General features: G+C 37.4%; 1 protein-coding gene across 2 annotated transcripts; it reads right to left on the bottom strand.

Annotated features, from left to right (window-relative positions):
• Window positions 1-585: 585 nt before the first annotated feature.
• Window positions 586-26,525, bottom strand: LOC107787082 (protein VAC14 homolog). Of its 2 annotated transcripts, XR_012705761.1 has the most exons (21): window positions 26,075-26,525; window positions 25,889-26,002; window positions 25,724-25,789; window positions 16,068-16,157; window positions 15,867-15,986; window positions 14,121-14,149; window positions 13,867-14,009; window positions 13,679-13,773; window positions 12,988-13,074; window positions 12,519-12,626; window positions 12,285-12,376; window positions 12,049-12,130; window positions 11,141-11,206; window positions 10,068-10,183; window positions 9,834-9,954; window positions 9,469-9,630; window positions 9,237-9,365; window positions 8,941-9,014; window positions 7,363-7,431; window positions 1,301-1,588; window positions 586-1,031 (listed from the first exon to the last, which is right to left on the bottom strand). XR_012705761.1 is itself a non-coding variant. In XM_075245236.1 (20 exons), the coding sequence occupies exons 1-20, from the start codon at window positions 26,168-26,170 to the stop codon at window positions 933-935; spliced, it is 2,172 nt and encodes a 723-aa protein (XP_075101337.1). In that variant the 5' UTR covers window positions 26,171-26,525; the 3' UTR covers window positions 586-932. The 2 variants fall into 2 exon arrangements, 1 of the variants encoding a protein (XP_075101337.1); XM_075245236.1 differs by lacking the exon at window positions 8,941-9,014.

Genomic DNA, 26,525 nt, shown 5'->3' with positions numbered 1-26,525 from the left:
GTCATCATCCTCTTCTGAATCTTGGATATGGCAGAGTACTTTGTGGAGTCGTAATTTACTAATCAAGGGGTTGAGGTGGAGAATTTCATAAGGGGGGAATTTAAGTATATGAAATGACCCGTGGATTCCGAATAATAATGAATTTATCCCAAAATCTATAATGTATATATTATATTATCTATTCATATTTCCACTACAGGAGCAATAGATAGGTTAATATGGACAAAGCAAATTCTAGAAATTATAAAGTTATATCAGGATACCATTTAGCAAAGCAGATATCTAGGATACCATTTCTTGCTCATGGGGAGAGAAGTTTTAGACGAAGGGGAAAAAGCAGTAAGCGATAGGGGAGGACTTGGAAGAACAAGAAGAAAATGAAGGCAGCTTTGATTTTCGTTGTAGAAGCGGGTACTGTGCAGACCCAAAAGCTGGCACATGCCGAGGGAATGAGATGTCTCACAGAACCAAACTAACAAGAATTGCGTTCTGAAACTCTGAGAGCTTCAAAATTCTTTCACGTCCAAATACGCAAGCCAATCCCAAGAAAGGAATTTAAGCATACATCATTCGGTAGGAGCATGCTGAATAAATTGAACATTTATTTTTAAACCATTGTATGTTATAACAGAAGAAAATTATGAATAAAACGAACTAACTGTTCATATATCCTACGAACCTACATGCTTTGCCCATATGGTATTCAACAAAAATAATAGAACCACATGGACAAAATCCATCCCTTAAATATTCTTTCAAAAGGAAAAAAGAAGTGCTAGGGAACATCCAAGCCAAAAAATTAATACCCATTTCTCTCCTCTTCCATCTCAACCCTCATATTTTTTGAGAAAACAACTACTAGGATAATTTACAACTTATGAGGTACTGTGATCACCATATAATCAACTCAATTAGGAGGCAGAAGAAAACAGTCAGAGTTGCAACTGTCCCAAACCTCTACCAGATGATCTTGAAGGGGGCCTATTCAAGTCTGAAGCAGCTCGCTTTGATTCTTCTGCTATTTGTACCTCCTGAATAGGGAAGAGGAGAGAATGAAAAACAGAATAGCAGCAGTCCGAGCACATAATTATATATCTTGTTTTGTGCCCCTTCCCTGACCCATACAAAATCTGTCAGTCATCTATCCTTCTGACAGCTTGAGCAAAATTAGTCATGTCAGAAAATTTAGTTCCCCCTTGAACAAGGACGCGTAAAGCTTAATATGCAAGTTAAGTATTATCCGTAAAATCAGTAGACAAAAGCATCAGCGAAGAAGTGGACAAAGGAAGCAGAGAAAAACCTTCGTCCACGAAGTAGAAACAAAACGTGATTGAGTCTGTGACTTTGAATGCAAATGATGTTGCTTCTGAATTTGCTGAAACTGCTGCAGCTTCAAAGCAAAGTTTATACCATTATGCATGTCATGCAAATTTTCATTGAGGCCCCCATCCTCAGAGATTTGTGAGCCTCCTCCATAATTAAATTGAGAATAAGGAATCCCAGATGTTCTCCTAAATCTCTCTTCCTTGAAGGAGTATGAAGGCACAGTTTTCAAACGAGTGCGAAGAACCTTAAAGGCTGCACTTTGCTGCATCAATTGATTAAAAGATGTTTTAGATTAGCAAGAGCACATATAATTGAATTATAGTGATGAGGATATGGAAATTTGGCATGCAATATTTCTTTTTTGACTCAGTATCACATGTCAGATAGGTAAGCATCAATGATGAGAAATTTTACATTAAACCTCACACAACTGACATTAGTTGTGTCATGTGTGAGCGTTCTTATAAGTTGACAAGTGTACATTGTGGGTCCCACAATCTTCATTCTCATGTCCTACCTTCTCCACCCACCATGCACTGTAACTAGAGATGAATTCATTACTCGTCTAATTTTCTTACTCGTTGACACATCACATACCCTCTCCACCATGTTCTCTCTCTCTTCAATCTCATCCAATTCCCATATCCTCCAGTTTAAAGTCCGAAATGGGAGCGCTACTAACCCACAACCTCATCTCTATTTTGATTTGGGTAATGAAGTTTGAGAAATCAAAAAAAATCATGTGAGGTTTGGAAGGAATTGAAATATGGATAGTGTATATAGAATAAAGAGTAAAAGGGTGGTGCTGTTAAGAACTCTCAGCTGCAAATGGGGTTGTGGAGAAACTGAAAAGATGGGTTGCCAATAGGAGACCTTGAAGAGTTTGGTTCTAGTTTGGTGGAAAAAAGGAAGTAGGAATTTTTCTTTTTTGGACGTTTAAGTTGAAAAAACAGGCTTCATTGATTTGGCAAACTATACTGCTTTCAGGGAAAAAGGCCAAAAATACCCCTCTACTATTATTTATTGTTTAGATATACCCTCCGTTATACTATCGGACTGAATATACCCTTATAACGTTAGGCGAACTTTCAAATTTGCCCTCATTTTAACGGACTGAACACGTGGAAACTATTAAACAGAAGATCCACCACTTGAATAAAAAGACCCAGCCCCATACCCTAAGCCATAGCCCATTCAAACCTCCCCTCTCCCATTAAAATCATTTAATCCAACGGGCAGTAATTGGGTATTTGCTAAGGACCGGCGAAGAGGATGTTGTTGTGGTTGATGATCCATGTGCTTGTGCTTGAAGAATTTTGAATTTAACAATGTTTCTTGAAATGGGTTTGGTTCCTGTTTTGTGTATCCATAGAAAATATATAGAAAAATGATAGTGAAAATGTTTTTCTCGGTTTGGGTCCTAGGCCTGCTGATCTTTTTCATTTCCTTCTGTTGTGTATTTCTGGATCTGAATATTATTTTTTTTCATTTCTACTTTTACTAATTATTGTTTTTACAACCAGTTTATGTGAACCTATTTCCTTTTTGGTCCGTTCCAAAAAGAATGACCCCTTTCTAAATTTGGAAATAATTTTGTTAAAACTTACAATTCTACTCTTGATGAGAAACTTTTATAACCACATAAATACTCTGGGCCCCTTTTTGAATTGTTTAGGACCACAAATTCCAAAAGTCTTCATTTTTTCTTAAACTCCGTGCCCAGTCAAACAGGTTCATATAAATTGGAACGGAGGGAGTACAAAATTTAGATTTTTTAATATTTAAATTTTTTGCAAAATTGTTTTGAGCCTACTACCAAGAAAGAAAAGTTCTTTCCTCTTTGCATAAGTCGACAAACTATCTTAAAATCTTTTTTTGTTTAAAGTCTTTAAAAGAATTTGAAAATAATTATAAAAAAACATTACCTCACAAGGTAGGGGTAAGGTCTGCATACACACTACCCTCCCCAGACCCCACGGTGTGGGATAAGACTGGGTATGTTGTTGTATAAAAAACTCTTCTTCAAATTTTTTAAGCAAACTCCGTCAGTAGCAGGCTTTAAGAGGAATTAAAGATCCTGTTATCATGTTGTATTGCCATAGTGGAAACCTTTTAAATTTTCTGTGTCATGATCAGTTTGGTATATCAGTTATGAAATCTAATTTTGTTTTTTACTTCATACCATAACAGTCGGATGTCTGTGCATTTACTGAGAAAGAGAATAAATGATCGAGGATTATGGGTTTACTGGTTTTAATGGGAGGGGGAGAGGTCCGAATGGGCTATGGATTAGAATATGGGGCTGGGTCTTTTTATTCAAGGGTTGGATCTTCAGTTTAATAGCTTCCGCGTGTCCAGTCCGTTAAAGTGAGGGCAAATTTGAAACTTTGCTTAACGGTAAGGGTATATTCAATCCGATAATATAACGGAGGGTATATCTAAACAACAAAAAATAGTAGAGGGATATTTTAACCCTTTTCCCTTGCTTTACTACCAACATCACCAAGTAGCCATTGGCTTCTTAAGAGATCTGATAGCTTTTGAAGGAGATTTGGTTTCCTTGGAGCCAATTCAAACAACAGGGGATTGAAGAGACCGGCCGAAGGAGGAAGCAGAGTGAAGGAAATAAGGAGAAATCTATGGCTGAAGAGCTGGGTGAGGGAGATACTGGGCCCGCATCATACACTTATAATGTACCTTAAATCTCACACAACTATACATGTGTCTCACTAATTGTAAAATTTCTCATCGCAGATAATACAGAAGCAGCAAGAGAGTGACAATAAGCAAATATTCACTTTAAAGGAAAATGAATATTCAGATTAACTCTTTGTTAGAGTTGTCAGTATGACTATACATGAAAAATTAAGCAGTTATGATCACTTTAAGCATAAAATCAAAGCCCTGTCACACCAATTCTAACGATATAAACAACAGCTCACTGAATTACTCATGCGACCATATGCTCAACTTTTGGCACTGTATTAAATTAGACTCAAGAAACTAAACTTGGAAACAAAAGTTGATACAAGGAAACTCTTAAGACACATACCAGATGAGAATTTTCTTTTTTCGTTTTTGAGAAAGCCAGATGAGACTATTTTTTATGCAATCTTTATAAATGTCTCTCAAGAATTATGGAAGCAGCAGGAACTTCTGGAACGAAAGTTCTTGCTTCTCTCTAGAACCTCAAACAATAATCAAGGTATCGACTTGTTCATTTCTGTGAATCAACCAAAGACCTTAAGAAATTCTAAGAGCTCCGTTTTGAATAAAAAGGTGACTGCCTGGACAGTAATGTTATTCAACGATGACTGTCATGTGAAACGAATTAGACCGTAGTTAATGTTCTCTGTTTCTACTTGTGAAACAAAGAACCTGAAAAAATGCCTAAAACTTGCCTACTTGGGAGATTCGATCAGAACTCTCAATAAATGGTAGTAAGCCGGTTATAGGAGCCTGTAATGCAGGAACATAGCTGAATGACAAAAGATACGCCCTGCTCCACATGGAAAAATTGGTCACAAATGGAATGATGAAGGCTTCAAATGGAGTCGAGAGACTAAATTGAATCTGTTACTCAGCAGAAGTCCGAGAAACACAATATCCAACCCAACTGTCAGATAGACACCTGATGCTATATATTGAAAGAGTGTACGTAAGAGGCAACAACACCTAATAGCACTGAAAAGATAGAAAAAGAGCCCAAAGTCGTTGGGCCATGTCTGGGTTCTACAGTTAGGTCACGATGAAAAACTAAGGAGGGTTCATATTTAAGACTGTCGTGGAAAGATCAGACAAAGATGGAGCCAAAGAAAGAATGGCCCAATGCTTGACCATGCTCCACAATGCCCAGAAAAGCAACTCAGGTTGTGAAGGACTTACATCTGGCCTGGCCCATAAATCCTAATTAAAAGAGCCCACAGCAGAATTTAATCGAAAAACCAACAACAATGTCCACCGATATTGTGGTGCCTTCTAGCTTCCAAATCAAGTTAATGGGAAAGCGGCCATAGAAAACGGAGCAAACAAAGCAGCAGGAGGTGGCTAGAGACAGGTCGACAAGCTACATCTTGCCACTGATTTTCAAGGTCAAAGAGTCCAGCAGAGTAGACAAAGAAACAAATGAAGACCACGAATCTTATTTGAGGGCGGCGAAGCAATAGGACAAAATAGGCCAGGCGCCATAGATCCAAAATCCAAGTTCAGCACCATAAGCAGGTTGGAAAACCCTATTTACTGCAAAAGAAAGAAGGTTAGGCACGAAATGACGGGAAATTGAGAAAAAGTTGGAAGAAGCAGGCCAAATACTGAAGAACCCTAATGGCGAGAGTCGGTGCATTGGCAGCGAAAAAGCAACAATCAGGTAGCGGGCTACCACGTGGCAAGAAAGTCACACCTCTGGGATGAAATTCCAGCAGAAGACAGTAATAAGAGGAGCAAGTGGTTCGAAAAGGTAGAGGGAGCAGGGGCAACTTTGAGGGGTTGGAAACAGATGATGGGGACGAGAACGAGATGGGAATGGGCAAAGTTCAGGTTTCCAAAGGGTGGGCAAAAAGTTACTAGGATTTGGAAAAACTTTTAGGTTGTCTTTTCAGGTTGAAATGGAGAACATTGCAATTGTAGTCAGAAGTTTAAAGTGGAGGCGGCGAATTGTTATGAATAGCAAATAGAGCTGGGTTCAAAGAGTGAGTGGTATGAGGATTTTAGCGATGCCATAGAAAGTGAATTTGGAGGCTTGACACAAAGTATCAGGTATTATGGGAGGTGTCATCTACCTGAAAAAAATATATTAAAAACCATCTCAAAAATTATGGGAGGTGTGTATCATAGCAGACAACTATGGGACTCAGGAAGTGGGTTATAGGACTACTTAGACCACCATGCCATGTGGTGGAAGCCTGTGGAAGAAAATATTGAAATTATAGGAGTTCTTCAAAAATATTAACTTCAAGATGGAGAATGGAGCCCAGGTTGATTTATGGAGACAAATTTTTTTTTCTCAGAGAAATAACTGTATCACAAAGCAGCACTAAGGAGAAAATCACTTCCCTGCAATTCACAAGATTTCTTGTCAGCATACAACAAATTAGCATAGTATATAGGTTTAGATGAATCTGCATGACTGAGAAGTCGAAGAGGTCCAGAACCTCCTTGAGCTGTTTGTATAAGGAGAAAATCTCAATCTTTCTCAATCATGTTTGAAGACAATCGAGATGGGAGACACATATGTAACGACGACTACACAGTAGTCATTCTATCATAGATTTCAGAGGACATGATTTTTCTCGCTCAGATTGGGTTCCCAAAGCCCAAGAAAGGTATACTTTTTAATGTGATTTAGCTTAGTGGGGAAGCCACACTTACATTGATGAAACTAAGGAAAAGCTTGTCAGCTCATGCTTCATTTATAAAAAGGCAGGGCATGATGTGAACCACTTATTACTTTATTTTTCAAGTGGCACATAGGCTATGCAGACAGCCTGGAACTTTTAGGAGCTTGATTGAGTGACGACTTCAGACATCTTCAAAAGGATGCTGCAAAGTTGGCCATTTAGGAGGAAAAAGAGTAAAGAAGGGAAGTGACCCCCACACTTTTTGACCCATCTACAACAACAACAACAAAAAACCCAGTGTAATCCCACAAGTGGGGTCTGGGGAGGGTAGTGTGTACGCAGACCTTACCCCTACCTTAAGAAGATAGAGAGGTTGTTTCCGATAGACCTTCGGCACAAGAACAGTAGAACTTTTTGACCCATCTGTAGAAAAAAAAACCGAAGAGCTACCGAAAGGTAGAAAATACCTTGTTACAGATTAAAGAAACTTTAATGTTCTTGTACGTTTTAGGAGCACCTATGAGATATTAGCAGAGATGATTTGTATCTCTTTGTCAAGAACCATTTTTTTGCTCGAGGTTCTCTACCTCTTGTATAACTCTTTTAAAGAAGTAAGATCTACTAAACGAACAAACGAGAATATATTTGGTGCAAAGATCTTCAACTCAAGCAGTCACTAGAGAACTAATTCAGAACACACCTGGGGTAGCAGCATCAGCAGACCATATAAGGCTTTTAACAACCATATGTATCTTCCAGGTTCAAGAAGCTGCAAGGAAACAGTCAATAAGTAACTCCCCAAAATGTTGTAATGCAATCATTAAGTTGAGCACAATCAGTACATCCAACCACACAAAAACTATGAGTTAATTCAACTGACACCATGGAAAAGAAAGGCATCGCTCAAATTAGGTCCACAACCACTTCATCTGCACACACAGAACGATCAATCTGGAATCTGGAGCAAAAATTAAAGCCTGCAGAAGATGTGTTATTGGTGAAACATTGGGAATTTTTTTGGTAATCTATCAGCCTTTTTGCTGTATGATATGTTGGTATAAGATTGTTCAGTGAAGTAGATATGTCGATAGTAATTTAGAGGGTGTTTGGATTGGCTTAAAAGCTGGTCAAACCAGCTTAAAAGCACTTTTTAGCTGGTTGGAGTGTTTGGTAACTTTAAAAACAACGTTTAAGCCAAGTGCTTTTAAGCCCAAACAAGCTAAAAGCAACAAGTTAGGAATCCTAACTTATTTTTTATAGCTTAAAAGCTGATTGAGTTTGACCATATAATTTACTCTTTTATCCCTAATAATCTTTTATTTTCCCAAATATCCCTTCAAAGCCAAAAGCCCAACGTTCTTTTCCTTCTTCTCCCTCCACTGTTCCCATTTTTGTCAACCATTTCTAATGCCATTTTCATGGCATATCCCATTTTATATCTATTGCTTTTCCCTATTTTTTAAAATTTTGTGCCCTTCTACTTAAAAAATAAAATAAAAAAATTTGTGCCCTGATTTTATTTTCATGATTCCTTCTAATCATAACCACATTTTTATTTTACTCCTCCTTGTTTGATAGTATATTTACTAATAATTATTTTCTTGAATTCTTTGTGTTTTGAATGGTTGCGTTTCTTTTATATTGTCAAACAAACAATGTCATAATTGTTTGTCTAGTACAAAAACTAAAATACAAAAATATTCGAAAAAGTTAAAACAAATATATAGCACTAATATAGTAACTTCAAATGAAAATTTATCTAAACATAAATAATTTTTTCTAATTTTTTTTAAAGGCAATTCCCCAAAAATAGCAGACTTTAGTGTTAACAGCTGTAAGGATATTTCAGTCATTTTAACAGAAAAAGTGCTTACCAACACTTATTTACCAAACACTTCAACAACTTTTTTTCAGCTTAAGCACTTTTATCCAAACACGCAACTACTTATTTATAAAACAAGCTCCAGCACTTAAAAGTGCTTTTAAGCACAGTGCTTAAAAGCCACTTTTTTTAAGTCAATCCAAACGGACTCTTAATCTGCTTTACTCCAAGTTGTTTTCCGCTGCCCATTTACTTGCGATGCATCTGAAATATAGACTACAGAAGCATCTTGGTCCTTTGGCATGCTCCACCGAACATACTAGAAAGTAGAACCATGTGCTTGTAGGAGCGAAGAAAGCATTCTTGATGCAATAATACTAAGCATCCAGAAGCATCTAGGAGTGAAAAATAACAGAATGCAACTTAATTCTAAAAGGCAAAGGAAAGAAATGTTACGTTTTTGCTTCATTAAGCAGTTTTCGTCATTGGCATCTCTATTTTTTCCGGCTGAAATAGTTGGTCTCTACATCCTAAATTGGGATAAAAGAAGCACATATCACTAAGACAGATGAAAACACTCAGTTGCTTTTGATTTTGGACTACCTCTTCAACAATAACCCTCAAAGTGAAAAGTTATTTACAAGATCCCAAAAAAAAAAAAGACGCGCTTGCTTCTGCCAAAATCATAAACAAACATAAGGAAACAAAATTTCAAGTATTAACAACTTGATAAAAGGACAAACTGAAAATACCTGCAGCCTAAGGTAAGCAAAGGTTGGAGTCTCCAGAAGGTGGATCAACTTGTCCAGTTGGACTAAGAACTTAACATTGATGTCTTCCTCAACCAACGAATGAATAACAGAACTTGCATGTTGATATGCCTGTAATGTAATCCCAAACAGATAGAAGACCAAGGTCTATTCTGTTCAGAAATAGGAAAAGGGGTAAAGACTTGGAGAGACACAAGTGAAAGTCCTGTCCTACCTGAGCTAATAGGCAGAGGCTAATTATCGCCATTGGCGAATGGCACCATGATGCATACAAGGAAAGAAATAAGTTCTTCCCATCAGCATTGACCAGCGATTGTTTAAGAAGATCTCGAAGGTCGGACAACTCCGACGAAGTAAGCAAAATCAAGTTTAAGGCCTGAAATAGGAATCAGCATACTCAGCCTTTTTTTCAAACATTACAGACCCGAAGAGAGCTGCATAATTCTAAGTTTCTCTAATATGTTCTTTGATAAGTTTCTCCAAACAGTGATACTTAAGTATAATGACTGTAACTAATTATTTCGTGCCATTTGTTAGAATCAAGATAGTCTCCTGATAAACATCTGTCAGAAGTAAAACCTGAACCATGATAGATGCAAAATCAAAATCTGATTCCCCTTCAAGTATGGTAGACAGTTCACGGTAAACTCTTTCAGCATCTAGAAGGAAACACAGTTGACGAATTATCAAAGCTCCACGCCTGAGAGGAAATTAGAAGGTGTGAAGCTACCAGAAAAGGATCTCAAAACAGTTAAGAAACAATGAAAAGACACCAACATCGCACCCCAAAAACGAACAGAAAAAAACAATTACTTTTCTAGAAGTGAGTGATCAAGCTGAAAGTTGTGAATCAGGAACACAACAAGCTGGCGGAAGTGTTGAGGATCTTCAGCTATACATGCATGCACCTCGAGCACCAAAAGCACTACCTGAAAGAGAATTAACACTCTCAGCACAATAGCAGGAAACTCCCTATACAATCGCAACCTCAAATTAGTGGATGTGAAGAATCAGTTGAGCATATTATTATTATAATTAAGGACTTTTCTTTCGGATAACTGAAAAAAAAAATCAGTAATATCAATCTAAACCGAAAAACAAAACAAAAACATCTGCCCAACCCTGACCTCCCCACCCCCTTTCAAATAAAAACCCTTCCAACCAAAGGAGGTTGACCATAGATTAGAACTAGCAGCTACAATACAATTGTCTTTTACCTTTTATTTTCTTTACAAGTTAGGGTTAATCTGGGTCAAGACGAAATATGAGAGACAGGCATTTATGGAAATATGCAGTTCACTAAGCTTAACTATGAAGATTAACCAGCTCAAGAATGAATTCAACTTGTTCAGATAGAAGATATTCATGGCAATAAACTAGAAAATAACAGCCAAACTTTACATAGTAGCAAAGCCAAAGTGTAGGAAGACAATCAAGAGGCTTTTTGGTTATTGTGCAAAACAGCAAGTATTTACAAGCTTTTGTACCAATACCAAATGATGCTGGTGTAAATTTCATAAAACATGGGGTCGGGGACAATCTAGAAACACTAATTAGCTGTCATGCATAAACACTAATAATATCAAGAAGGGTCAAGAATAAATATCAAAAGAGAGAAGGACAGGAACTACTTATAATACCAAATTTTGACAATAAACTATATCAGAGCAGCAAACCAAGGGCAAGCCCAAAGATACGAATAAAATTCAAGTTTGAAAAGCCAACAACGGGACAAGAACATCAGCAAAGAAAAACAAGGTTGCCATGGCCAGGTCCAGCAGAAAGGTAATGTGAAATATAACTTGCGTTGATCATAACTGTGAACCTAGCAAAATGACATCATCCAGGCAAACTAATCTTAAGCAGAGTAAAGCAGGATGAAGTACCTCATCAGAGGGATCTGATAGCGCCTTTAGAAGAGAATCAAGGATGTCATTAAGAAAAACTAAGACCTGTTTCAAAAATAAGAAGAAAAATGAACACATATGCTGATAAAAATTCAGGAACCATAGAAATGTAAGCAAAAAGAAGCAATTATTGATCGACCGACAAAGAAATCTTTGTAAAATAAGGTTATTATCAAAGCGTTCACACACAATATACATCATATTACTTCTGAAAGTTGAAACAAACATGAAAAATATTTTTAACTTGTAAGGCAAAAATATGATTAGAGAAGCAATAATTTTTCTAACAATTAAATTATAAATGACAAATACATAATCTTACCTTTAAAAATCTAAATAATTCTTAGTTATCGATGATGAGCATTATTTGAATGAGACTACCATATGCAACTTTAATACACCTGAACCGTACAGCAATGCAGGATCTAGTGTTCCACTCTCCTGCACTCTTATCCTCCTAGAAGAGAGAGAAGAGAGAACAAGCACAGGCAAAATGCGGAACCTTTCTTCCACTGGATGTAAAAGAATGGCCTATGCTAAACAAATTGAATTTGTTCTGTAATTTAAGTTAAAGTTATGAAGAAGAAAAAAAGAAATGTAAGTTCCAAGAATCAATAATGCAGCTCTTTCTAGTAGGAAGTCCTTGATAATTCCTATGACTACTCCACTCCCACCTAACAATGAACTAGTAGTGCTTATACAATTCCAGGCTCCATTACCCAGCTTCTAAGGAAACCCATTACTCCATCCACGCTGATAATGCAGTGTAAATTAAAGATATTGAGCCATGTTTCAACTTAAATAACCATCTTCATGACCATGACAAAGCATACTCATCATGCAATAACAAAAAAGAATGGTTCACATGATGTTAAGTTTTCAGTTACCTCTGAGCGATGTCTATTTAACAGGGTTGACATCCAGTACAATGCTTCAATACGTGTTGCCTCCCATTCACTGGACAACTGCCTGATAAGCAGATAAGACAAAGTTTATAAGAAACCTAAATAATATTACAAAAGCCACTGTCATACAACTACTTTGACTGCTGACAGTGAATGCAACATCAAGAGAAAACTATTTCAAAATATCAAACACTATATTTTCCTATTTAATGTCATACCTCTGAGCAATGGAGAGGATTGCTCCTACATCAAATCCCTCGGCTGGATCAGCCTCGATACCTCGAAGTTCTTCATTCGTTTCGCGAGCAACCTGATTGGAACAAGCAGAGAATAGGATAAAAGTGAAAAGGAAGACACAAAAGGAATAACAAGAAGCACAAACATCAAAAAAGAAAAGGTGGCATGAGAAGGAAAAAATGTAAAGTACTACAACCATAAGACAGTGTGCTTACAACTCTTATTTTCTCTTCTTTATCAGATATACAGGGCAAAATTGCTCCCAGAATGTCAGCGTAATAAGGCACAAGCTGCTCTCCACCAAGTTTCACAAACTCATTTATCTGTAGAGCAAAGCAGTCTATTGAAATTGATATAACAGATCGAAGCAAGTAGTGAACTAAAAAAGAGCATCCCAGTGCACAAGGCATCCCGCATTCTCGTAGGATCCGGGGAAGGACTGCACTCCAAGGGGTGTGATGTAGATAGCCTATCCTAATGCAAGCATTGCTTCCACGGCTCGAACCCGTGATCTATAGGTCACACGGAAACAACTTTACCGTTGTTCCAAGGCTCCCCTTCGAAGCTAAGTAGTGAACTATTAACTATTTTTATACCAACGAAACCCAAGTAAGGGGAATAAAATATAAAATGAAGCTAACCATAACATGATGTTTGATGAATCATACATGTCAAGGTCCTTACCCAAGTTACAGCAGTCAACCGAGTAAATTCATCCTGCGAGCCCGCCCTCTGTACCAGTATCTCTGCCATGCGACCATAATCTACAGACTTGAAAAGAAGCTCTATTTCAAGTTAAAAAGTAATCCAAGAAAAAGACATACTAAGATTTGTTTTTAACAAAATATCTATGATTTACCCAAAAAAGATATTTTTCTTACTTGTAGAGGTTGGAGACATAGAAAAGATACATCTGCCATGTATAAATCAAAAGCAAAACAACTACTAAAACAATACTGATAAACACAAGCTACACTTGAGAGTAGCCATTTTTTGCATCACCCTAAATTACTGAGCCACTATAATAATACTCCCTCTGTTTCAACTTATGTGTGTTAGTTTAACTGGGCACGCAGTTTAAGAAAGTGCGGAAGACTTGTAAATCTTGTGTCTTAAACTAAAGATATGTATAATGTACCAAAATGCCCTTGAATCTTATGGTCTTAAATATGCCATGTAGAAAGTTAAAGTTAAAGAGTTACTAAATATAGAAAGAGGCATTCTTTTAAAAACATACTAAAAAGGAGAGTAAAACACATAAATTGAACAGAGGGGGTAATAAAGAACTGCAAGTTGTATTATTCCTTTTTTTTGGCCATCTAACCATTATATATCATTTAACAGTTTAACAATCTACATGTGGCAGTAATCTTACTGGAGAATTCTTGATCTCTTGCAAAAACTCTGAGAGCGCAGAATCAGCCTGTTGTCTTATTTCATGGCTATTATCACTCAGCATATTAAATAATCCTGCAGTAGATCAACTCAAGTAAGATCACATTGATGTGAGGAAACAGAGCATTAAATCGCACAGGACTCTAAACTTGATATACAAGCACTAACCATCAAGAAAATCAGGAAGAAAACCGAGCATATCTATATCTGGAACACTGTCTAAAACTGTGATCCATCCAACAAGAAATTGGCGAACATAAGGATTGAGGACATTCATCCGTTCTCTCAACAATGGAATAAATTCTTCAATGCTGCATAAGAAATTAAATAATCAATTCAATGCTATTTCCATACAAGACGCATCAACCAGACAATAGTAAATTCATTCCAGTTTGAAGATATTGGTAGTATTAACAGCTCACCTGAATTGATCACTCTCTGTGACAATGTCCTGCATCCCACAAAAGTTGCAGAACAATGTAATAATACACGATCAGTCAAAATATCAAACTTGTGAACATCTTTTGATAAAAATAACTGATCAGTTCAGAGAGAAAATACTGGCACTCCCATGTCACCAAGTGTCCAGTCCGTCAAATAATGCATGGGAATGAGAAATAACTAAGAATAAGTAAAAAGAGAGAAAAGAAGGAACCCAAGCTTATCTACCCGTAACAAATAGAACTATATTCTCTTAACTATTCTCAAGAACCAAAAACATGCAGGCCTCATCTTTGATCCACAAAGACCCTCAATTCCATAAAGTTGTAATTTATGTTATTTTCCTAATATTTAGGAATATAAAAATAATTTTTAAAAATCCTTACTAAATCATTCCTTATTTGAACTAGGTAAAAAGACCTAATAATTAAGACTTTAAAAGCAATTAAAGTTTTACCTTATATGAATCGTTAAAAAAACTACCAATAACCAAAAATCAGCAAACTAAATCATAAACCATCGGGAAAGAGTAGTACATTATGACGACTCAATAACTATAAAAAAGGATTAGTGGTACATTACGTATGTTTTTAAAAATATTATTTAATGCTACTAATTTAATTAAATGATTTTATTATGTTCTTTATATAGACCAAACCAAAGTTGCTTATGCCATTTGGAAGGATGAACAAATATATTAAGTCAAATGCAACAAAGTCAAATGATGGAAATCATAGACATGAAAAAGAAATTTCAAGTGACTAATGATCAATATTAGTTTGTATACTTTATCTTATACTATAATATTTAAAAAGTATACTCAATAATTAGAACAAATAACCGTAAAATAATTTAAGAATATATATATTATACTATAATATTTCAAAAGTATACTCAATAATTAGAACAAATAACCGTAAAATAATTTAAGAATATAAGAGATACAAAATGATTCGCAATAATCAAAAGCACAAATGATTCTACAAACAAAAAATATCAAAAATTTAAATGTCAAATTGACATTTTTATCATTTGAAAATAGATTTCTTATTAGATAAAATTATAATTACAGTAAAATAATTTTATTATTAAAAATTTGAATCAACAAAAAGATATGTTATTTTCTTTTAATGTTGAGAACAAAAATTAAGTTTTTGAATTAACAAATTAACAAAAGAATGGAATTAGATTCCTTTTAAAATTCATCATATAAAAAAAATTAGCTTTCGAGTTGACTAAACTCTTAGGGTATACGAATTTATTTTCATAATAAGAGTATTGGCAATGAAAGAAAATCTAAAAATAAAGTAAAATCGATTATAGTGTAGTAGTAAGAGTTAAATTGGTAAAAGTAACCACAATTATCATAAGACATTCTCGCATAAGTACTCAAAAATTGCAATACGACACTGAGAACTTATCTGGGCTAGAATGTTTTCTCTATTATCCCAATATCCATAATATTATACTCTTTAATTCAATATCAAAATCTAAAAATACTTTTGAAGTGACACCTATTAATTGCATGTCAGATATACATTGTTTAATAATATTTATATAAATTTTTAAACTATTATAGTTATTGAGATGGGATACATGCGCAAAGCGCGTATCCTAAGACACGTATATACATATATTATTTCTTGTCCTTCACCTAATCCTTTGTCCTGTCGAAATGCAATAGCAAGTAGTACAACATCCAATGACATAAAGATCTTTAATTTAACCTTTACAAGCCTATCCAAAAGATGAGCAGCACTTTGCACATTAGCATCTGAATCTGCTGAAAGCTTACATAATGCATCAAAGATCTGGTTGAAGAACACAATGAAATCTCCTCTTACAACCTGCAAAAGTAGCACAGTTGAAGTCAAAAAAAAAAAGTAAAGTAAAAAATTGCAAAGTACAACTTCCATTATCTATCTCACCTTTGCTATATTATACAGAGCTTCACAGGCGTAATAACGAACTCTGCTATCTTGATCCGAGAAGGAATTTAAGACTGGTGGCACAATTTGCTGGCACATCACATCCAGACAAGGTGTAAATTGCACATAGAGAAGCAAACTGTTGAATACTAGGCATAATCCAAAAATGTTTAACAGCACCAAGGAAGCACAATTATCAACCTCTCCAGAACAAGCAAATCATAACAACAAATCTAATAATCATGTCGAAGAATAAACTTCAGAGACAAAAGTAACTTTGAATTATAACACCCAAAGAGAATAACCAATATGAATCTTTTCAATCCACTTTTTTCTCATGATGCATGTAGTTTACCAACAAAGAAAGCCCAAAATCAGAGTTTTTGCCCATTCTTGGCAGAAAAATTGCTTACTATACAATAGAATGTACAAAATCACAGCTCTCTGATTACAGAATGGACATAATAGAAGTTAAAATAGATTAAAAGCTCAGGAATAAATGAAATGAAAAGAAAATACGCTACTAATCTATGAGTTTTTAACCAAAATCATCCTTCTTGTTTCACCTCAACTTCCACTACATCCTTATAATATTCTACTTAACCAAAAAAACATCCTTTAAGTTTACCACAACTAACCTAAAACATCCCTCCGTTAATATCTCCATCCACAGTTGAAGGGTCCTTTATTCTTATGTTCACTTTCCTTGCCCTTTTCTTTTCCAGAGAAGGGAAAGCCTTCACCTCCGGCAAGCTCTTCTTTGTTACATCTTTTTTCGTCTTTGGTTTTTTCCCGTTTCACGAAATCCATTGTAAAATGTTCTTTCATAATCCGCTATTTTTCTATCTTCTTACCGTTTCAGATTTCCTATTACTTTTTGAGATGGAGATTTTTTTTCCTTTTGAGATGGAAAAGATTTCCTATTACTAATAAGTAAAAACTTTTAATTTTTTTTTTTGCAGGAAATGAATTTTTAAATTGATTTTGATGCCTTTTTCTATATTGGGAAGAAAATGGTCTGCGAATTAGACGTGTATCACCAATCCAACAGCAATATTAAAATTTACAGTGAAAGGTAAAACTTTCACCCAAGATGAGGTAGTTCAACGATTAGAAACCCCATTTCGAGCTTTCCAAAAGTCATTTTTTGCTCTGTCAAAGGAGGAAGAGGATGGAAGATTTTGTGAGAAAAGGGGGAAAAATAGAGAGGCCACGAAAGATCCGTCGAATGTAGACGGAAATATTAACGGAGGGACGTTTTTGGTTAACTTTGGTAAACTTAAAGGATGTTTTTGATTAAGTGAATTATTATAAGGATGTAGAAGAGTTGAGGTGAAACAAGAGGGATGATTTTGATTAAAAACTCACTAATCTACCATAGCACTAAAGGTACCGCAAGCCCAAATCTTTACAAAAATTTTTTGAGGAGCAAATTTCTTTGGAGATATGGAATGATGTACTAGACAAATGTGATAAGAAATTGGCTAGATGGAAGACACAATATCTATCACTTGGTGGCATAACCACTTTGATAAATAATGTGTTGGACGCCTTACCTACATATGTTATGACGTTATTTCCACTTCCTACCAAGGTGGAGAAGAGGTTGGATGTTATCAGGAGAAATTTCTTATGGCATGGAAACACAGGAAAGAAAGGGTATAATTTGGTGAGATGGAAAACAGTACCCTCAAGTAAGTGGCATGGGAATAAGGAACTTATAAATTCATAACAAGAGCTTAATGTGTAAATGGCTATGGAGGTATGGCAGGGAAGAAAATAACTTGTGGAAAGAGGTGGTAACTCAAAAATATGGGAAAATAGGTCATTGGTGCACCAAACCTATCAACACAGCCTATGGGGTGAGCAATTGGAAGTCCATCAGCCTCTCAGCTAATACTGAATTCTGCCATCGGAATGGCAGAAAAATAGCATTTTGGTCTGATAAATGGATAGGGCATGAACCTTTAAGAAATAGGTTCCCTGAATTTATTTAGGTTAGCACTTCTGCCTAAGTCAACAATCAGTGAAGTATGGAGCCAAAATGGATGGAATCTCACTTTCAGGAGAGCATTAAATGATTGGGAAATGGAGATAGTGACTGCATTCTATCTAACTATGGAGGGACTGAGAAGACCCAATGACAATGAGGATACCATTGTATGGAATGGTATGGGCAGCAAGGTATTCACAGTAAGAGATGCATATGCTTATTTCTCCAATAATGGACAGCAGAACATCAACTGGCCTTGGAAGCAAATTTGGAAGATCAAGATACCTTATAAGGTTAACTGCTTTACATGGCTAGTTGCAAGGAGGGCTTGTCTAACTCAGGATATTCTTCAGAGAAGGGGTATGCCATTAACCTCCAGATGCTTCCTCTGCAAAGCTGAATCTGAAAACAATAGCCATCTCTTTCTCCATTGTGCTTTCACTTCCCAACTATGGAATCTATTTTTGGCCCTGGTAAATTTGAAATGGATAATGCTGGGAAACACATGTGATCTACTGAAAGCTTGGAACTATGCTGGTAAAATGGTCCGTCAGAAAAAATGGTGGAGGATTATCCCACTTGCATTTGGTGGACCATATGGAAGGAAGGAAATAACAGATGTTTTGAAGATAGGAGTAGCTCCATACAAGTAGTTAAAATGAATTGTATTTTAAATTTTCACTTTTGGTGTAAAGAGTTTTCTGCAGGAGATGCAGAATCTATTCTATAATTTTTGGAAGCCTTGTAAAGTTCACTTATCCTGTAAATACTGTTGCCAGCATAATATTTGTGATGATGAATAAAATTTGTTACCATTCTCAAAAAAATCAATAACAAAGCAAATCATAATGGAATATGCTCCTCTGTCCCAATAGACAGATAGTTACCACACACCACTTCACTTCTAATCACTACCCCAAATGCTTACTTTGTTCCCCTTCAATGACTTACAGTCAAGGGACCTGGATCCAGGAAAAGCTAAGTTGCTCGTACTCTTCACTTTTGGTGCCGCACCCGTATCGACACGACATGGGTGGGGGTGTGGGATCCGTACCGGATCCGGTCAACCGATTTTTGGTACTTTGACCAAAACCGACTGAGAAATTCGGGGCAGATATAACCATTTCTGAAATAAAAATGAAAGCTAGGATGAAATTGGAGAAAATGGAATACCTAGCATATAAAAATTTATATGTCAGTTCTTTTCCTTTTATTTCCTTCTCGGATTCTCCTCTTTATCAATATTTTCTCCTTCTCGGAATACCTTGTAAGTTCTTCACATATAATTTCTCATAATTTAGACATATTTTAATAACTCTATTTTTACTGCGTCGTTATTGTTGTTGTTTAATAACTCTATTTTCAGATATTTGAATTATTTTTAGCCGAATCTCAATACCCATATCCACACTTAGATTCGTATCCTCGAATCTTAAAATTCAGATCATGAAGGATCCGACCTCTAGATCTGCACCCGTGTCGGACACCTGCACCCAAGTCCGAGCAACTTAGAGGAACAACAACAACAACAACAACATACCCAGTATTATCCCACCGTGGGGTCTGTGGAGGGTAGTATGTACGCACACCTTACCCCTACCTTGTGAGGATAGAGAGGCTGTTTCCAATAGACCCTCGGCTCGGCTCAGGAAAGCATAAGCACCACATTAATGAAAATATAGACAAGAAGGGACAGTACCAAAAAGCTATATAAAAGCAGAATAAAAACAACAAGACAGTAAGGTGATCAACAATGAAAGAAAACAACGGTTAGACATAAAAACCTACTACCAACAGAAAGCGAGATTGCGTGCCAATACTACTGTTATGAACACTCTAGACTACCTACTCTACTACCCTAATCCTCGACCTCCAGCGTTAACTGTTGAAGCTGCAGCATAACTACAATGCTGACCACTAGTAGTATCTGTCTTGTGCTTTAGCAAAGCCGCATAGGGACCCCAAAATGAGCCCTTCTCAATATTTCTCACTAAAGCTTAAACAAACTTCTTATCAAAGCAAACTCGTGCAGATAATCTTTAATAGTCAGCTTTCAACCTCGCATGCAGTCCAACTTGTTGAGTCCCACATCGACAATGAAAGGGATGGGTGGTCCCCTTATATGGACTTAGGCAATCCTCACCTCTTGAGCTAGCTTTTGGGGTTGAGTTAGGTCCAAGATCCATTTATCATGGTATCAGAGCAGAACCCATCCCGATTTTCCGATGCTGGGCCCCCATAATTGTCCACGCTCCAGATGTCCAGTACTGGGCGTGAGGGGGTGTTGAGTCCCATAATGACAATGAAGGGGATGGGTGGTTTCCTTATATGGACTTGGGCAATCCTCACCTCTTGAGCTAGTTTTTGGGGTTGAGTTAGACCCAAAGTCCATTTATCACAACTGAAAGTTTTCTTTTTCATTTTTCCTTTATGATTTAGTCTGCTGAATGGTAGACTGAACAATCATGTTTTTAAGTCATAGTCAAGATTTCATAATTTTCCTCATCTCCTTTTCTTATAACATTTATGTGACCTCTTACTCATTTTTGATTATGCTTGGTCGGGGCGACATAATCTTGATTATGTTTAGTCTCAAAATGCAGATACATATTCATATAAATGCCAAATCCACATTCAAATTCTACATACTGATTAAGAAGCTAAATAGTATTTACATCCAATGAATATAGCAATCACTAATAAACACAATAAAAGCTCTTTTGCACCCAAAGATGCAGCCTAGCGGATGGACCAACGAGACCACGATTCAAATCCCAACTGATGCAAAATACATTAGGTAATTTCCTTCCTTTTGTCTTTGCCGGTGTTTTCAAAAGCATAAATAGACACAAAAAAGGCACTTGAAGTGACATGCGATGTTAAGTAGTTAGTCATGTATAGTGTCCCACATCGGGAAGTAGATACCTATTATTATGTAATCACTGTATATAAATAGGGTTGTACAACACTTTAATTAATTAATAAGATTTTTCTCCCGTGCATTCTCACATGGTATCAGAGCTTCGGTGAGAAAAGATCGTTGTGCGTCATTCCAGCGACATCCGGGAAGAAAGAACTCAGTCACCGTGCAATTTTCCGGTGACCTAAGTGACTGTTTGCGTCAAAGTCACTATTTATCAGTGTTGTGAACAAACCAACACCACCACAAGGTTCGCCGTAGTCCCGCGACCAAACCCTAGAAAATCCCATCGGAAAACTCATAGCCACGCGCCCTCACGCGCCGGGCAGAGTCCAAATTTTCCGACGAGATCTGTGCACGGTCGGGCGCGTGAGACCCCTTACAACCATTCCGACGAACTTCCTTCAGGAAAGCTTACTCGCACAGCAATTCTGAGTCAACCAGTGCTATCCCCGACAAATCCCGACAACTTTGGACTTTTCCGGCAAGCTACAGTGTTTCCCGGCGTGAACAGTGTTTCCGGCGTAAAATAGTGTCCTGTTTTTCTGCTGTGAACAGTGTTTTTCCCAGCTATTTTTTCAGTTTTCCCGCCGGAGTTACTGATTTCCACTATTTCAATTTAACCCTACTACTTTTAGTCAAGATTTTGAGAAATAACAACAACAACAACAACAACCCAGTATAATCCCATTAGTGGGGTCTGGGGAGGGTAGTGTGTACGCAGACCTTACCCCTACCCTGGGGTAGAGAGGCTGTTTCCGATAGACCCTCAGCTCCCTCCCTCCAAGAACTCCCCACCTTGCTCTTGGGGTGACTCGAACTCACAACCTCTTGGTTGGAAGTGGAGGGTGCTCACCACTAGAGCAACCCACTATTGTCAAATTTTGAGAAATAAATTGTAGCGAAATGGGATCCAATAGTATGAATGGTTGGATGGTTTCTCTACCGGATTATATTGAGTTCCTTCAATACAAAGCATGTAAGCAGACATCTTCAGGGACAGATTCCGTTGTTCAAACGTGTAATAGTGTGACTTGTGTCTCCCAATCTTCATCCTCCGATTCTTGGGTCATTGATTCAGGTGCATCTGATCATATTTCTGGTAACAAATCTCTTTTTACTAGTATTTCGTATTCTCAATATCTTCCAACAATTACAATGGCCAATGGGTCTCAAACCATGGCAACTGCAATAGGTCAAGCAAGCTCACTTCCTTCTTTACCTTTAGATTCAGTTCTTTATGTTCCCAATAGTCCTTTTAATCTCATAGCCGTTAGTCGCTTAGCCAAATCACTTAAATGCGTTGTTCTATTTCTTGATGACCTTATTTTTATACAACACAGTACGGGGCGGATCATTGGTACCGGGTGTGAATTAGATGGACTTTATTACCTTATCCTTACAAAATCACATGGACTCACATCTTGTCTTCCTTCAATAACCTGTCTTGTTACCGATTCACCAGATTTATTACATAAACGGTTGGGACATCCCAGTTTGTCAAAACTTCAGAAAATGGTACCTGGTTTATCTCACTGTCCACTCTAGAGTGTGAGTCATGTCAGCTCGGTACGCATACCCGCTCCCATTTCCCTCGGCATCTTGATAATCGAGCAGAGTCACCTTTTACGTTAGTCCATTCAGATGTTTGGGGTCCTAGTCGGGTCAGTTCTACCTTGGGATTCCGCTACTTTGTCAGTTTCATTGATGATTATTCCAGGTGCACTTGGATATTTTTGATGAAAAATCGATCTGAGTTGTTTTCTATTTTCCAGACCTTCCACGCTGAAATTCAAAATCAATTTGGGGTTTCTATCCGCACATTTCGTAGTGATAATGCCCTAGAGTATTTGTCTTCCCCATTTCAGCAGTTTATGAACTCTCATGGGATTATTCATCAAACATCTTGTCCGTACACATCTCAACAAAATAGGGTAGCTAAAAGAAAGAATAGACATCTTATTGAAACTGCTCGTACCCTACTCATACAATCTCATGCCCCGTTGCGTTTTTGGTGGGATGCAATTCTTACATCTTGCTATCTTATTAATCGTATGCCATCTTCAGCTATCCAGAATCAAGTTTCGTTCTCTGTCCTGTTTCCCCACTTACCTTTGTTCTCTCTTCCACCCCGTGTCTTTGGAAGCACGTGTTTTGTTCATAACCTTACTCCAGGAAAAGATAAGTTAGCTCCTCGTGCTCTTAAGTGCGTATTTCTGGGTTACTCGAGAACGCAAAAGGGGTATCGATGCTATTCTCCTGACCTCCAGCGGTACCTTATGTCCGCTGATGTTACCCTCTTTGAAACCCAATCATACTTCACAGGTCCAGGTAATCACTTAGATATTTTTGAGGTGCTACCGGTTTCATCTTTTGAAGATTCAGTCACTATCTCCCATTCATCTTCCTCTACAACTCCAGCTCCACCACCTACAGCTCCAGTTGCAACTCCACAACCTATAGCTCCAGTTCCACCACCTATAGCTCCAGTTCCATCACCTAGTCCAGTTCAACCTTCTGCAGCTCCACCACTCTTGACTTATCATCGTCGTCCACGTCCAGCATCAGGCCCAGGTGATTCACGTCCTGCATCAGATTCTGCACCTACTGCGGACTTGTCTCCTCTTAGTCAACCAATTGCACTCCGCAAAGGTGTACGATCCACACTTAATCCTAATCCCCATTATGTCGGTTTAAGTTATCATCGTCTGTCATCACCTCATTATGCTTTCATATCATCTTTGTCCATTGTTTCTATCCCTAAGTCTACAGGTGAGGCACTATCTCATCCAGGATGGCGACAGGCTATGATTGAGGAGATGTCTGCTTTACATGCGAGTGGCACTTGGGAGCTTGTTCCTCTTCCTTCAGGTAAGTATATTGTTGATTGTCGTTGGGTTTATGCGGTCAAAGTCAGCCTGGATGGCCAGGTTGATCGGTTTAAGGCTCGTCTTGTTGCAAAAGGATACACTCAGATTTTTTGGCTTGATTATAATGACACTTTCTCTCCCGTGGCTAAAGTAGCATATGTTCGTCTCTTTTTGTCCATGGCTGTTGTACGCCATTGGCCTCTTTATCAGTTAGACATTAAGAATGCTTTTCTCCACGATGATCTTGAGGAAGAAGTTTATATGGAGCAAGCACCTGATTTTGTTGCTCAGGGGGAGTCTAGTAGTCTTGTATGCCGATTGCGCAGGTCACTATATGGTTTGAAACAGTCCCTCGAGCTTGGTTTGGTAAGTTCAGCACAGTTATTCAGGAGTTCGGCATGACTCGTAGTGAAACTGATCACTCTGTGTTTTATCGGCAGTCTGCTCCTAATCTGTGTATTTATCTGGTAGTTTATGTTGATGATATTGTTATTACTGGCAATGATCAGGATGGTATTACTAATCTGAAGCAACATCTATTTCAGCACTTCCAGACTAAGGATCTGGGCAGATTGAAGTATTTTCTAGGTATTGAGGTCGCTCAGTCTAGCTCAGGTATTGTTATTTCACAGCGGAAGTATGCCTTAGACATTCTTGAGGAGACTGGAATGATGGGCTGCAGACCTGTTGACACTCCTATAGATCCGAATGCTAAGCTTCTGCCTGGACAGGGGAAGCCTCTTAGAGATCCTACGAGATATAGGAGGTTGGTTGGCAAATTGAATTACCTCACAGTGACTAGACCTGACATTTCTTTTCCGGTGAGTGTTGTAAGTCAGTTTATGGATTCTCCCTGTGATAGTCACTGGGATGCAGTTGTTCCCATTCTTCGGTATATAAAGTCAGCTCCAGGAAAAGGGTTACTATTCGAGGATAGAGGCCACGAGCAGATTGTTGGGTACACAGATGTTGATTGGGCAGGATCACCTTCTGATAGACGTTCTACGTCTGGATATTGTGTTCTAGTAGGAGGTAATTTGGTTTCTTGGAAAAGCAAGAAATAGAATGTAGTTGCTCGATCTAGCGCCAAAGCCGAATATCGGGCCATGGCTATAGCAACGTGTGAGCTAGTTTGGGTCAAACAGTTGCTCAAGGAGTTGAAGTTCGGAGAAATCAGCTAGATGGAACTGGTGAGTGATAATCAAGCTGCTCTTCATATTACGTCAAATCCGGTGTTCCATGAGAGGACTAAACACATTGAGATCGACTGTCACTTTGTCAGAGAAAAGATACTCTCAGGAGATATTGTTACAAAGTTTGTAAAGTCGAATGATCAGCTAGCAGATATTTTCACTAAGTCTCTTACTGGTTCTCGTATTAGTTACATCTGTAACAAGCTCGGTACATATGATTTATATGAACCGGCTTGAGGGGAGTGTTAAGTAGTTAGTCATGTATAGTGTCCCACATCGGAAAATAGATACCTTTTATTATGTAATCACTGTATATAAATAGGTTTGTACAACACTTTAATTAATTAATAAGATTTTTCTCCCGTGCATTCTCACAAGCGATAAGTACAGCACACACTTTTTAAAAATGAAGTGTACAATTTACATAAATAGTTTTAAAAAAAAAAAAATTCAGCATCCAATATAAAATATAAAATAATACCGATATTAATCTAACTCCTCAAAGTTGAGATTCTAAAAATCTATCAAGATGTTTCTCATTTTAGAGCGCACTTATCTAATGTTATCTCAAGAAGATGAAGGAACCACTAACAACACAACTTCCTATTACTAAACCTAACTGCTCAAAGGCTTCCTTACATTAGCACAAAACTCAAAATTGAACATGCCATGCCACTTACCTCGAGATGCTGCGCTGCTTCTGAAGTCAAACCAACAGTTACAGCAGCCAATCCTATCAACCCTCCCTAAACCAGTATTACACACCAAAGACGGAATTTTTTATTTAAAAAAAAAAAAAAGTCAAATTATACTCTTGACCTAAAATGTAAAAAAGAAAAACTCACTTTGCGGTGATTAGCTTGAGGGGAATATGTATACTCCTGAGTCAACAAATGGATGACTGAAGTGACCTTGTCGTGATCACCCGCCACAGCCAATTGCTTCACTATCCCTTCCAACTGCACAAACAGAAGGGGAATTCAAACTCAAGATCCAATCAAAAGCCCTCTGAAAATAACACCACAAAGTACCTCAAGGGCGGCATTTTTGCGCTTCTCGTACAACTTATCAGAGAGATTACGCAAAACAGAAGCAGGAATCACAGATAACGCTTCTATAGTAGCCATATCAAATGAATCAAAAACCCTAAAAAGATCCTTCAGAGGAATAATAAAACCAGGAATTTCCCAATTCTTTTTTATCCAACACAAACATCTAAAGGCAGTTTATTTACTATATACGGGCAGTAAGTCTACAAAGGAAAAGCCGGAAGAAATAGATCTAAAAAGGAAACAAAATCAGAGAAAATTCGAAGCATTGAATTGAGGATTTTTTTTACTTCTGGGGTTTTTGGTTTCGTTTAGGGGGTTCAGCTCAGAGGTGCAGTAAAAAAGGGGAGAGGGAGAGGAGTCTTTGCTGCTTCTAACGGTTGGGATAGTATCGGCCCCCAAGCCTCTGCAATGTGTTGCCCATTACTATTTT

This window comes from Nicotiana tabacum, chromosome 23 (assembly GCF_000715075.1).
Source record: "Nicotiana tabacum cultivar K326 chromosome 23, ASM71507v2, whole genome shotgun sequence".
Classification (NCBI taxonomy): Eukaryota; Viridiplantae; Streptophyta; class Magnoliopsida; order Solanales; family Solanaceae; genus Nicotiana; species Nicotiana tabacum.
This window is presented reverse-complemented; position numbering and strand designations above follow the sequence as displayed.